Source organism: Tachyglossus aculeatus, unplaced genomic scaffold (genome assembly GCF_015852505.1).
Source record: "Tachyglossus aculeatus isolate mTacAcu1 unplaced genomic scaffold, mTacAcu1.pri SUPER_34, whole genome shotgun sequence".
Taxonomy (NCBI): domain Eukaryota; kingdom Metazoa; phylum Chordata; class Mammalia; order Monotremata; family Tachyglossidae; genus Tachyglossus; species Tachyglossus aculeatus.
In genome coordinates, this window is record NW_024044839.1 from 2,419,070 (window position 1) to 2,433,682 (window position 14,613).

General features: G+C 48.9%; 1 protein-coding gene across 3 annotated transcripts; it reads right to left on the bottom strand.

The window, feature by feature from the left end:
• Positions 1 to 8,353: 8,353 nt before the first annotated feature.
• Positions 8,354 to 14,228, bottom strand: CBX8 (chromobox 8). Of its 3 annotated transcripts, none has more exons than XM_038742062.1 (5): positions 14,155 to 14,228; positions 13,762 to 13,805; positions 9,665 to 9,730; positions 9,476 to 9,542; positions 8,354 to 9,093 (listed from the first exon to the last, which is right to left on the bottom strand). In XM_038742062.1, the coding sequence occupies exons 1-5, from the start codon at positions 14,221 to 14,223 to the stop codon at positions 8,416 to 8,418; spliced, it is 924 nt and encodes a 307-aa protein (XP_038597990.1). In that variant the 5' UTR covers positions 14,224 to 14,228; the 3' UTR covers positions 8,354 to 8,415. The 3 variants fall into 3 exon arrangements, with proteins under 3 accessions (XP_038597990.1, XP_038597989.1, XP_038597988.1); XM_038742061.1 differs by having other exon boundaries at positions 8,354 to 9,153; XM_038742060.1 differs by having other exon boundaries at positions 8,354 to 9,243.
• Between the last annotated feature and the right edge of the window lie 385 nt (positions 14,229 to 14,613).

Sequence of the window (14,613 nt, forward strand, 5' to 3'; positions counted from 1 at the left end):
AATATTTTTATAAACTTTTCAGCCTGGCCTGTGTCTCCAGTTATGATACCCGGTGCCTGGTACGGTTTCCTTAAGCACTGATATTCTGGTAATAATGGAAGGTGGAAAAGATTGGCAGTATCAAAGTGGCATTGTCAAACTGGGGGCAGAGAGGAGAGGAAAGGCAAAAAGATGAAGCCTTGGACATTTCCCATATCTGACCTGATTGTGTTGTATTTTCCCTAGTGCTTAGCACAATCCTTGGCACATAAGTAGGCACCATGTAAGCAGAAGCAGTGTGGTCTAGCGGAAAGAGCCTGGGAATGGGAGTCGGAGGACTTGGGTTCTAATCCCGGCTCCACTACACTTCTGCTGTGTTACCTTGGGCAAGTCATTTCACTTCTCTTTGCCTCAGTTATCTCACCTGTAAAATAGTCAATCGTTCATATTTATTAAGAGCTTACTGTGTGCAGAGCACTGTACTGAGAGCTTGGGAGAGTACAGTGTAACAATATAAATAGGAATTAATAGTATGAGCCCCATGTGGGGCAAGGATGGTGTCCAACCTGATTAGCGTGGATCTACCCTACTGCTCAGTACAGTGCCTGGCACGTAAGTGCTTAAATACCATTTTTAAAAAATACCACAATTACTCCCTTTATCACACCCCCCACTCTACTCCAGATCTCCTTTTCAAGAACCATTTAGTTCCAGAAGCTCTCCTGGCCTCTTCAACAGAAGCTATTTAAAATAAAATAGTCTAAGCCAGAATAACGTTCTCAAGTCACTCCTGTTGTTGAGCACAGAACATGTGGAAACACTTTAGAAGATACTACTATTAAATTCCAGGGGAATTGCTGTTTCGCACAGACAGACGAGACGCTACAGGACGAGATTATAATAAAGAGATGATTTCCTTATTATATAACCTTGCCTGATCCTTTAAGGTTTGCATTACTCTTCGGCATGAATTTATTCATAAATTTCAGGCCTCCAGGGCCGGATCGGCTGTCTTTGAAGGTGGGGGCGGGGAGCTAGGCTTGGCTCGAGGCCTGGATGCTTTTATTTTCCGGGGAGAATCCACCCCCTGCAAAGCAGAAATGCACCCCAAAAAAGTGGAGCTTTTCGGGAAACCGGCCTGGGAAGGTAAAAGGAAAGGGGGAAGGAGGGTGTCACATCCTCCTGCTTCCTCCTCTGTGGATGAAACCACAGCCAGAACTGCTAAAGTTACAATCCTGCAAAGGAGAGTGCCAGGGCCTTGGGAGTATGTGGAGGCTCAGACAGATGTGAACCCCACATGGGGCAGGGACTGTGTCCAGCTCGATTTTGCTTGTATCCACCCCAGCGCTTAGTACAGTGCCTGGCGCATAGTAAGCCCTTAACGAATACCATTATTATTATTATCATATTACTATTATATGGACAGGGCCGGGCAGACAGCCAGGTCGGTCCCCAAGGGATTGAAGCACACAGACAAGTGCCAGAGCTGGTTGGGTACAGACTGAGGCTGCTTTTTCACATGGGCGTTATAGGGAGGGAGTTTGAACACCTAGAAGTTCAGCTGCTCCTGGGGTCTCCTCCGTAGAAAGAGGAGGGGGAAGAGAAGACCATTCCAACTTCTCACCCTAAAAGCTGAGAGGAGAATAGTCCTGACCACCATGGGAGAGGAGAGAAACAGTGCTTGGCACATAGTAAGTGCTTAACAAATACCATAATAACAATAAAAATGGGAAGGGCCGTGTCACTTTAGCGCTGTTGCAGGGACTAATTTAATCGCCTTAAATTGCGGGGTGGGGGGGCTTGCTTCCTCCAGTTCCCAGAGCACCCCCCCAAATACACACACACTCACGTGTGTCCAGGAGGACTCATTTCAAGGGACCCCACGATGCCTGAACTGTCAGCTCGTTGTGGGCAGGGAAAGTGCCTTCCCACCCTCTTGTCCCCTGCCTGTCCCCTCCCAAGCGCTTAGTACAGTGCTCTTTACACTTTAGACTGTAAGCTACAATTCTAATACCAACTCTAATAATAATAATTATTATTATGGTGTTTAAGCGCTTACTGTGTGCCAAGCGCTGTTCTAAATGCTGTAGATACAAGGTATTGAGGTTGTCCCACGTGGGACTCACAGTCTTAATCCCCATTCTACAGATGAGGTAACTGAGGCACGGAGAAGCAAAGTGGCTTGCCCACAGTCACACAGCAGACAAGTGGCGGACGTGGGATTAGAACCCACGTCCTCTGACTCTCATGCCCGGACTCTTGCCACTAAGCCACGCTGCTTCTCATGTTGTATTGTGCTCTCCGGAGCGCTTAGCACAGGGCTCGGTACACAGTAAGTGCTCAAAAAATGCCATTGATCGATCGATTGGCACACTGCAGCCCTGCGGGATGCAGGCGGCTGGACCCCAGAATACCTGGGTTTCCCCACCAACTTGCTGGCCCCTTGGTTTGACTTGGGGGAGCTGGAGTCTGGGAACTCAAGGGTCCCCCCCGAAAGGAGCGAAGGGGGCTTCAGGGCTGGAATCGAGGGGACTCAAATTCCCAACTCCAAAATCCACACTGAGAATAACTGGGGGGAATTCCCCATCCGAGCCCAGCAGCAGAGGCTTAGTGGAGAGAGTCTAGCTCTCTTCCTCCCTTCAAAGCCCTACTGAGAGCTCAACTCCCCCAGGAGGCCTTCCCAGACTGAGCCCCCTTTTTCCTCTCCTCCTCCCCATCCCCCCCACCCTACCTCCTTCCCCTCCCCACAGCACTTGTATATATTTGTACAGATTTATTACTCTATTTTACTTGTACATATTTACTATTCTAATTATTTTAATGATGCGCATATAGCTATAATTCTATTTGTTCTAACAATTTTGACACCCATCTACATGTTTTGTTTTGTTGTCTGTCTCCCTCTTCTAGACTGTGAACCCATTGTTGGGTAGGCACCATCTCTATCTGTTGCCGACTTATACTTCCCAAGCGCTTAGTACAGTGCTCTGCACACAGTAAGCGTTCAATAAATACGATTGAATGAATGAATGGGGATCAGGGGACCTGGGTTCTCATCCCGGCTCTGCCCCTCGCCTGCTGAGTGACCTTGGGGAGGTCACTTCGCTTCTCTGGGCCGCAATCAATGGCATTTATTGAGCGCTTCCTGGCCCGCTGAGCCTCAATTTCCTTCTCTGTACAATGGGAATTCAATACCTCTTCTAACTCCCCCTTGGCCTGGGAACCACAGGCTGGATCCGACCTGAAGATCTCGCATCTGCCCCCAGCATGTAGGGCAGTGCTGGGCACCTCGTGCGACCTTAACCAACAGCACAATCATTATTATCATTATTATTATTAGGCCGAGGAAGTAAATTCAACGCTCCTAGTTGTCGCTGGGTATAAACATCAAGACTATTCCACGTCCTCCTCGTCTCTCTCACCCCCCCACTAATTAATTAATGGGCTGGGGGGTGGGGGGGAGCCAGGAACCTCTGTTCAGGGACTTTGACGACTAATTGTTTGATACACACACACACTCACACACCATAAGACAGGCGTGGGAAATAACCTTAATTCCCAGGCCTCTCGCCGCCGCTGGGCACCAAAACGAGAGGAAAACAGAGAGGGGCTGGGAAGTGAGGGGTCCTGGGTCCCTAGAGGAAACGCTGAGGGTCCCCCCCCCCCCATCTTCCCTCCTTCCGACCCTCAGTTTACCCCTCTGTAAAATGGGGGTGAGCCTCCAGGCACATACAATTGAATGAAGGGAATGTGTCATCCTATTGTTCTATTGTCCCTCTCCGGGATGCTTTTAGCCCAGTGCTTTGCACACAGTAAGCGCTCAATAAATACGATTGAATGAATGAATTCATGGAGGGTTATTCGCGGGGTGGGAGGGGTCCTTAGAACAGGGCTTGGCACATAGTAAGCGCTTAACAAATACCATCATTATTAAGAGGTGGGGTGGTAGATTTAGATGCTCCTTTGCTGCTCTCTTTCGCATCAGGGCTTAAAACAGTGCTTGACACATAGTAAGCGCTTAATACCATTATTATGATTCATTATTATTGTTATCATTAAAAGGCAGGAAGGGGGAAGGGGGATGGACAAGCAGCAGCAGAGGCTTGGGGTCTCGGTTAACTAACTAATCATATCAGCGGGCTCTCCGCCTCTTCCCAGAAGCCTGTTGCCTAGCAATGCCCGAGAATTAAATTCCTCAAATCAATAGCCTCGAGGGGCTCTGTTTAGGGGAGAGCAGGGGCTGGGGGCTCCCGCCAGGGTCGACATTGGTGCCAAGGGCCGTAGTGTCAGCCCTGGTGCCAATGGGCATGGGAAGGGAGGGCATGGAAAGTGAGAGAGGCTGGAATTGGGGAGGGGTCCTAGCTCAGCTTTATTATTAATAATAATAATGATATTTGTTAAACACTATGTGCCAAGCTCTGCTCTAAGCACTGGGGAGGGATGCAAGGTCATCAGGTTGTGGAAGAGGCTGGATTTTTTTTTGGGGGGTGGTCCCAGCTCAGCTTTACTACTACTAATAATAATGGTATTTGCTAAGCACTATGGGCCAAGCACTGCTCTAAGCGCTGGGGGTGATACAAGGTCATCAGGTTGTGGGAGAGGCTGGAATTTTGGGGGGGGGAGGGTCCCAGCTCAGCTTTATTAATTATAATAAAAATACCAATAATGGTATTTGTTAAGTGCTGTGTGTCAAGCACTGCTCTAAGCGCTGGGAGAGATAAAAGTCATCAGGTTGTGGGAGAGGCTGTAATTTTTTTGAGGGGGGTCCCAGCTCAGCTTTATTAATTATAATAAAAATACTAATAATGGTATTTAAGCGCTGTGTGTCAAGCACTGGTCTAAGCACAGGGAGAGATACAAGGTCATCAGGCTGTCCCACGTGGGCCTCACAGTCTTAATCCCCATTTTCCAGACAAGGTCACTGAGGCTCAGAGAAGCAAAGTGGCTTGCCCAGGGTCACACAGCAGTCAAGTGGCAGTGCCCACGTCCTCTGACTCCCAAGCCCGGGCTCTTTCCACTAAGCCACGCTGCTTCTCTAATAATGGGGGGCAGAGGGCCGGGAATTATGACCACTCCCTTTGCAGGTGAGATGGGGAGAAAAAAATAAATAAATGAATCAGAGGAAGGGGGCGGCCTCCCCAGAGGCTCTAAATCCCCCCCAGCCCCTCTCCCCACTTTCCGCAGCACAATAAACCCGAGACACGTCTCTATTTACAAAGTATATATTTAAACTCACATAAAAAGCGGGTTACGGGTATAGACATTTACGATTTGCAGAAGACATGTATTTTGAAGTTCCACCGTTAGCTCGGAGGCAGAGATCGATCCGGAGTTTTATACAAATCTTAGAATTAAATAAAATCCAACACGCACATTCAGCATATATGTAGAGGTCTACATACACACGGCTCCCACCCACCCAAGATCCGGGTCGAAGACCCTCCCACCAACCCACACCCATGCCTGACCTCTGAACCGGCGTGGGAAAATCTCACCTGGACCCCAAGGAGTGAGAGGGGCAGAAAACAGGGCCTAGAAAAAAGTGGGGGGAGGGAGAGCCAGACAGGTACCCCGAATCATCATCACACACGTGGTAACATACATGTCTCGCATTGTTTCATCGGAAAATAGCATCGACATTGAAAGTAGATAGACGTGCTCACCAGTTCTTTATACAAACTAAGTTTAAAATACCAGTTTCTTACAAATATGATCAGATTTTTTTTAAAAAAAAAACCAAAACAGAAAAAAAAAATCAACCCAAAACCAAATCCCTTCCGGGCGCTCCTCTGTATAGGTGCTGTTTGCAAGTTAAAAAATAAAATAAAACAAAATCGAAATGTGTCTTTAAAAGTCTATTCACCCCCTCCACCCACAACTTTGCAAGGCGACATGTGGGGAGAGGGGGCTGGGGGAGGGTCGCTCCATGGACACCCACCCCACACATCAGTAAAGAAGGGTCTTGCCCAGATCCTGGGGTGGCCCCGACTCTGTGCTTTGGGTCTTCGTCCGAGAAAGCGCTCAAAGTTGGGGCAGTGGGGGGGAGTGGAAGGGAGAGAAAGAGGGGGTGGGAGGGGGAAAAAGAGGGGGTGGGAGGGGGAAAAAGAGGGGGTGGGAGGGGGAAAAAGAAGGGGTGGGTGGTGAAAAAGAGGGGGGTGGGAGGGGAAAAAGAGGGGGTGGGAGGGGAAAAGAAGGGGGTGGGAGAGGAAAAGAGGGGGTGGGAGAGGAAAAGAGGGGGTGGGAGAGGAAAAGAGGGGGTGGGAGAGGAAAAGAGGGGGTGGGAGGGGAAAAAGAGGGGGTGGGAGGGGAAAAAGAGGGGGTGGGAGGGGAAAAAGAGGGGGGGGGAGGGGAAAAAGAGGGGGTGGGAGGGGAAAAAGAGGGGGTGGGAGGGGAAAAAGAGGGGGTGGGAGGGGAAAAAGAGGGGGTGGGAGGGGAAAAAGAGGGGGTGGGAGGGGAAAAAGAGGGGGTGGGAGGGGAAAAAGAGGGGGTGGGAGGGGAAAAAGAGGGGGCGGGAGGGGAAAAAGAGGGGGCGGGAGGGGAAAAAGAGGGTAGGAGGGGGAAGAGGGGGTGGGAGGGGGGAAGAGGGGGTGGGAGGAGGAAAGGGGGTGGGAGGGGGAAAGAGGGGGTGGGAGGGGGAAAGGGGGGGAAGGGGGGGGAAGAGGGGAGAGCCCTATCCCAATCTTAAGGGGCGGCTGGACGGATTTGTGCTTTTGAACCAACAGAGATGGGGGATCAAATGATGCCTCGAGGCTCCGGACCACAGTTAAGTCTGAAACATACCTAGACATTTAAAAATGCGCCCTCCCACGCCTCTCCAGACTTTCCAAACCAACCTCCCCTCCCACTCTGGCTGAGTTCGAGTAGAGGGTTCAAACAGAGAACAGTCCTCCGATCTAAGCAGCCTATAAATTACAGTTTTTGCCTTATTTGAAAAGCCCAGGGTCGGCGGGGGAGAAAAAGAGCAAAAATTCCGGTGCATTTTTGGAAGAATAAACAAAACACTGAGTTTCCACCTTGCGCCCAAGTCCAGGCCTCTTGAGATGCAATCTCGCCCGTCTGGGCCCAGAACAAGCACGTGGCATCTCATGCCCCCGTCCGAAGCCGCCAAGGTGCGACGCCAAACGACCCCCACCCCAGACCCCTTCCCATCCCGCTTCCACTGGCAACAACCTCCCCCCGCCCCCCAACACACAAACACACACTTCCGACCTGGAGAAGGGCAAAGTCCAGAAACTCCAAAGGGATGGAGTATTCCTTGGGGAGCAGGAAATATTTATAATACTTTCCCCGGGGGCCCTAAGCTTACTGAATATATCTGGGTGAAACACTTTTCTTAGAAAAGCAGCCACAGCCTCGAATGCTGGGCAGGGACACGCGATCTTCCCAACATTTTCTGGCATTTCGGGAATGTAAACAGATCTTTTTTTCTTTCTTTTTTTTTAAAGCATAAGGAATCAAGCAAAGAAGGGGAGGGAAAAACGGGGAAAAAAAAAAACCATCATGCTTCGCTCTGGTTCCCATAAAGTGCATCTTGTAGAGTTCCTTCTGCAGAAATTTCCCCATCTCTTACCTTCATGAGGACCCCCAACAACAAAAAAAAGGTAATCCACTTTAACACTTTTCTAACGATTTTAATCCCTTTTTGCTTGTTTGTTTTTAATACAGATTTCAGCTTGTTTGGGGGTTCCTGGTGGCTACAGCCGGGAGAGAGGGAAATTAAACAATACTGGGAATTCAAGTGCTTCATTCATTAGCTGCTGTGAGGCCTGGCTTCCATCAGCCCAGGAACCTCTTTACTGTCAGCTCCTTGCAGGAAGGGAACGTGTCTACCGTTCTGTTCCATCGTACTCTCCCAAGCGCTCAGTACAGCGCTCTGCACACCGTAAGTGCTCAATAAATACCACCAATTGACTGGAGATCACCACCCCAATCTCCTCCTCCCTCTCCCAACCTTCTCACTATCCATAGTGTCTTCAGAGCAATGCAAAAAATAAAAAAAATCAAAATCAAAAGGTTAAAGGGCACAGAGTTGGCCATAACCATCATTCAATCTGTACAGTGGATTTTTTTTCCTGTCTGGACCTCAGCCCCCCGCCCCCTGGCAGAGACTGTCCCACTGCCGAGTCTTGCTTTAAATAAAACAACTTAGAGTTGAAATATATATATAGACTTTTTTTCTTAAATAACATATTTACATCTAATAGAAAATATACCTCTAGAGAAAATCTTTCCAACCAAAACTGGGAAGGGGGAAAATGGAAGGGGGTGGGAGAGAGGGTTGGGGGGGGAAATGGGAAGAGAAAGGACAGGCAGCGGTGGCTAGATCCTGTCCAGAAATAAAAAGAACTAAGCCAGGTTTGCTCTCGCTCTCTCCTGCTCTCTCTCTCTCTCTCTCTCTGTCTCTGTGTCTGTCTCACCGGTTCTCCCACTGATAATTCATCTTTTTTCTTTAAAAAACCCTTGGTCCGTATTGCTCTCCTTAATGGTTACGGTCAAAAAGTTTGAGGTGACGTCGGTAACCACCACTTTCTCCAGATTGGTCAGGGAGGGACTCCACGATTCCTCTTCCTGGTCACCCAGGATCCTGGAGACGGGGATCCTGGCGATCAAGGAGGGTCTCCCTCCCTGCGACCCCACGCTGTCCCGATACAGGGCCCCGACGGAGCCGGGGTTGCCGGACCCGTGCCTGGCCCTGGGGCCCCCGGGGTCCAAGCCGCTTTGACCTTTGGCATCCAGGAAGTCGGGCCGGTGCTTGATGACCCTGGGCGGGTAGGCCTCCGCGGTCAGCTTGTCCACGGCCTCCGCCCTGCCCGGGCCGGACTCTGGACAGGCCAGGTCGGCGTCCGGCCTCCGGGCCAACTGGATGACGCTGTGGCCCGTGCCGAACTTGCCCGGCCCAGAATGGGCATCCTCCATCTTCCGCCCTTTGAGATAGTCCCCGAGGCCGTCCCCCGGCTCGCCCGAGGTCCTCTGGGAGGGGTCCGAGACGTCTTTCCGGGGCTTGGGCCCCCGCTTTTTCGAACTGCCCCCCGGCGAGCTGGGCTTGTCCTCGGGTCTCCCGGCCCGGTCCCGCACGGCGTCGGCCCTGCCGGTGCTCGTGCTGCTGCCGCTGCCCTGCGGAGACACAGCGATGTTCCTCAGTCCTTCTCTCGCCCGGGACGTGGAGCCTAGATCCTGGGGAGATGGGCCTGGATAAGGGACCCTGATCCCCCTAGCAGAGTCGCTCCGGAATTCATAAGTTTTGGCTTTCGCCTTGGCCTGAGCCTGCAAGGGAGACACAGCCATCAGTGGCCTGGTTCTCCCTAACCCTAAACCCTCCGCCACCCTCTACCCCAAATCCCTCCCGTGCCCTCTGCCTGCCTGGTGACACCGTGGGGCTGAGAGAGGGGACTCCCTCTGGGATGGGCAGAGATCCCGGCGGATGGACCCCCCTCGGGTCGACCTCTCTACCTGGCATGACTCCATCACCGCAAACAGTTGGCCGACACCGTCCTACCTTAAGCAAGAAGGTTTTGGGCTTCGGGCCTCGCTTTTTAGGCCCATACAGCTCCATCTCTCGTTCCCTGGGGAGGGGAGAGGATGTCAAGAGAGAAGACAGATCAGAGCTCCGGAGGAAAGCCACCGTTTACACATTTCTTAAGTGAGAAGCGGGTTGGGGATGGGTGGGGGTCGCTCTGGCCTGTACCTTTCTTCGAATGCGGCGAGAAGGCGGGCATCCAAAATGTTCTCTTCGGGTTCCCAGGTGCTGTACCTAGCAGGGGGGTGCAGGGAGAAGGAAGGTGTCAAGCTCGGGGTGGGTCGGGGGATGGCAAGGGAGGGGATGGGAAGCAGGCTGGGCTGCAACTTTCCTTTTGTATGTCAATGCAAAAAAAAAAAAAGGAAGAAGAAAGAAATCTCCAAATAATAATAATAATAATGATGGCATTTGTTAAGCGCTTACTATGTGCAAAGCACTGTTCTAAGCACCGGGGGGATACAAGGTAATCAGGTTGTCCCACGCGGGGCTCACAGTCTTAATCCCCATTTTCCAGATGAGGTAACAGGCTCAGAGAAGTGAAGTGACCTGCCCAAGGTCACACAGCAAGCATGTGGTGGAGCCGGAATTCAAACCCATGACCTCTGACTCCATTCATTCATTCAATCGTATTTATTGAGCGCTTACTGTGTGCAGAGCACTGTACTAAGCGCTTGGGAAGTACAAGTTGGCAACATATAGAGGCGGTCCCTACCCAACAGTGGGCTCACAGTCTAGAAGGGGGAGACACAGAACAAAACATATTAACAAAATAAAATAAATAGAATGAATATGTACAAATAAAATAGAGTAATAAATAAGTACAAACATATATACATATATACAGGTATTGTGGGGAGGGGAAGGAGGTAGGGCACTGTGAGCCCTACCCAACAGTGGGCTCACAGTCTAGAAGGGGGAGACAGAGAACAAAACATATTAACAAAATAAAATAAATAGAATAAATATGTACAAATAAAGTAATAAATATGTGCAAACATATATACATATATACAGGTACTGTGGAGAGGGGAAGGAGGTAAGGCACTGTGAGCCCTACCCAACACTGGGCTCACAGTCTAGAAGGGGGAAACAGAGAACAAAACATATTAACAAAATGAAATAAACAGAATAAATATGTGCAAATAAAATAGAGTAATAAATACGTACAAACATATATACATAAACACAGGTACTGTGGGGAGGGGAAGGACATAAGGCACTGTGAGCCCTACCCAACACTGGGCTCACAGTCTAGAAGGGGAAGACGGAGAACAAGACATATTAACAACAAAATAAAATAAATAGAATAAATATGTACAAATAAAATAGAGTAATAAATACGTACAAACATATATACAAATATACAGGTGCTGTGGGGAGGGGAAGCATGTAAGGCACTGTGAAGCCTACCCAACACTGGGCTCACAGTCTAGAAGGGGGAGACAGAGAACAAAAAACATATAAACAAAATAAAATAAATAGAATAAATATGTACAAATAAAACAGAGTAATAAATACGTACAAACATATATACATATATACAGGTGCTGTGGGGAGGGGAAGGAGGTAAGGCACTGTGAGCCCTACCCAACAGTGGGCTCACAGTCTAGAAGGGGGAGACAGAGAACAAAACATATTAACAAAATGAAATAAACAGAATAAATATGTGCAAATAAAATAGAGTAATAAATACGTACAAACATATATACATAAACACAGGTACTGTGGGGAGGGGAAGGACATAAGGCACTGTGAGCCCTACCCAACACTGGGCTCACAGTCTAGAAGGGGAAGACGGAGAACAAGACATATTAACAACAAAATAAAATAAATAGAATAAATATGTACAAATAAAATAGAGTAATAAATACGTACAAACATATATACAAATATACAGGTGCTGTGGGGAGGGGAAGCATGTAAGGCACTGTGAAGCCTACCCAACACTGGGCTCACAGTCTAGAAGGGGGAGACAGAGAACAAAAAACATATAAACAAAATAAAATAAATAGAATAAATATGTACAAATAAAACAGAGTAATAAATACGTACAAACATATATACATATATACAGGTGCTGTGGGGAGGGGAAGGAGGTAAGGCACTGTGAGCCCTACCCAACAGTGGGCTCACAGTCTAGAAGGGGGAGACAGAGAACAAAACAAAACATATTAACAAAATAAAATAGAATAAATATGTACAAATAAAATAGAGTAATAAATACGTACAAACATATATACAAATATACAGGTGCTGTGGGGAGGGGAAGCAGGTAAGGCACTGTGAGCCCTACCCAACACTGGGCTCACAGTCTAGAAGGGGGAGACAGAGAACAAAATATATTAACAAATTAAAATAAATAGAATAAATATGTACAAATAAAATAGAGTAATAAATACGTACAAAAATATATACATAAATACGGGTGCTGTGGGGAGGGGAAGGAGGTAAGGCACTGTGAGTCCTACCCAACAGTGGGCTCACAGTCTAGAGGAGGGAGACAGAGAACAAAACAAAACATATTAACAAAGTAAAATAAATAGATTAAATATGTACAAATAAAATAAAGTAATAAATACGTACAAAAATATATACATAAATACGGGTGCTGTGGGGAGGGGAAAGAGGTAAGGCACTGTGAGCCCAACCCAACAGTGGGCTCACAGTCTAGAGGTGGGAGACAGAGAACAAAACAAAACATATTAACAAAGTAAAATAAATAGATTAAATATGTACAAATAAAATAAAGTAATAAATACGTACAAAAATATATACATAAATACGGGTGCTGTGGGGAGGGGAAAGAGGTAAGGCACTGTGAGCCCAACCCAACAGTGGGCTCACAGTCTAGAAGGGGGAGACAGAGAACAAAAAACATATTAACAAAATAAAATGAATAGAATAAATATGTACAAATAAAATAGAGTAATAAATACGTACAAACATATATACATATATACAGGTGCTGTGGGGAGGGGAAGGAGGTAAGGCACTGTGAGCCCTACCCAACAGTGGGCTCACAGTCTAGAAGGGGGAGACAGAGAACAAAAAACATATTAACAAAATAAAATGAATAGAATAAATATGTACAAATAAAATAGAGTAATAAATACGTACAAACATATATACATATATACAGGTGCTGTGGGGAGGGGAAGGAGGTAAGGCACTGTGAGCCCTACCCAACAGTGGGCTCACAGTCTAGAAGGGGGAGACAGTGAACAAAAAACATATTAACAAAATAAAATGAATAGAATAAATATGTACAAATAAAATAGAGTAATAAATACGTACAAACATATATACATATATACAGGTGCTGTGGGGAGGGAAAGGAGGTAAGGCACTGTGAGCCCTACCCAACAGTGGGCTCACAGTCTAGAAGGGGGAGACAGTGAACAAAAAACATATTAACAACATAAAATGAATAGAATAAATATGTACAAATAAAATAGAGTAATAAATACGTACAAACATATATACATATATACAGGTGCTGTGGGGAGGGAAAGGAGGTAAGGCACTGTGAGCCCTACCCAACAGTGGGCTCACAGTCTAGAAGGGGGAGACAGTGAACAAAAAACATATTAACAAAATAAAATGAACAGAATAAATATGTACAAATAAAATAAATACAGGTGCTGTGGGGAGGGGAAGGAGGTAAGGCACTGTGAGCCCACTGTTGGGTAGGGACCGTCTCTAGATGTTGCCAATTTGTACTTCCCAAGCGCTTAGTCCAGTGCTCTGCACACTGTGAGCCCACTGTTGGGTAGGAACCGCCTCTAGATGTTGCCAATTTGGACTTCCCAAGCGCTTAGTCCAGCGCTCTGCACACTGTGAGCCCACTGTTGGGTAGGGACCGCCTCTAGATGTTGCCAATTTGTACTTCCCAAGCGCTTAGTACAGCGCTCTGCACACTGTGAGCCCACTGTTGGGTAGGGACCGTCTCTAGATGTGGCCAACTTGGCCTTCCCAGGCGCTTAGTCCAGTGCTCTACACACAGTAAGCGCTCAATCAATCAATCGTATTTACTGAGCGCTTACTGTGTGCAGAGCACTGGACTAAGCGCTTACTAAGCTCACGTACTTCCCAAGCGCTTAGCCCAGTGCTCTGCACACAGTAAGCGTTCAATAACTACGATTGATGATGATGACTGAATGAATGGGGAGGGGGAGAGGAAGGAGGGGGCTCAGCCCTTGCCCTTTCCACCGGGCCACGCCGCGCATAGCAGTCTCGGGCTGCAAATCGCACAGAAACCTACTTACTTCTGAGACCAGCCCTTCCATTTCACCAGGTACTCCATGCGCCCCTGCGGATGCAAAAGACAAAATGCGTGTGTGTGTGTGTGTGTGTGTGTGTGTGTGTGTGTGTGTGTGTGTGTTGCACTTCCCGGGTGCCCAGTCCAGCGCCCCCGAAATACGACGGAATGCATGAATGAATGAAAGGAAGAAAAAAAAAATGCATGCACCAAATGAATGCGCGGAACCCGCCTGCGAAAGGCCCGATGCAAGCGCCGCCCCGTGCGCGAAAGGCTGCACAAAGTGCATGCAACGTCCACCCCTCCCTCCCCCCACCCCTGCTCCCTTGCAAGCTGTGCATCGTTGCAAGTCTTCGGGGGGGGCTGGGGGGCTCCCATGCAAAAAGGGGGGGGCACCTACTTTCCGGATGCGCCGCTTGAGGAGGGCTTCGGCCGCGAACACCCTCTCCCCGACCGCCGAAAGCTCCATGTTGACCCGCCGCCTTCCCCCCCGGGCCGCTTTCAGCAGCAGAAAAGCAGCCGCCGGCCAGCGACAGACCATAATACTCCCCCCTCCGCTGACGTCACTCCTCCTCCCCCCCCCCACTTGTTGCTAACGGCGTTGCTAATGCCGGGCGGTCGGTGGAATATTCCGCCGCCCGCTGATTGGACGGCGCCGGGCCACGCCCCCTCCCCCCCCGCGTTGCTACGTGACCCGCGTTCCAATCACCAGGCCGCGGGAGACACAAGGGACGGGGATGGGGAGGGGGGAGGGGGAGAGAGACGGGGACCGGAAGTGACGTAGGAGAGGCTGTCAATCTTACAGGACTGAGGGGGAGGGGGGGAGTGCAACCGGCTCTCCCACACCTCCCTCCCTCAG

Bases quoted from the DNA above. Each gene is read 5' to 3' on its own strand.
- CBX8 (XM_038742060.1), bottom strand. From the start codon at position 14,223: ATGGAGCTTTCGGCGGTCGGGGAGAGGGTGTTCGCGGCCGAAGCCCTC. The intron at 9,543-9,664 runs GTACAGGCCAGA...TCCCCTCCCCAG, and splicing joins CTCGCCGCATTCGAAGAAAG to GGAACGAGAGATGGAGCTGT. The intron at 9,244-9,475 runs GTAGGACGGTGT...TCTCCCTTGCAG, and splicing joins CCAAAACCTTCTTGCTTAAG to GCTCAGGCCAAGGCGAAAGC.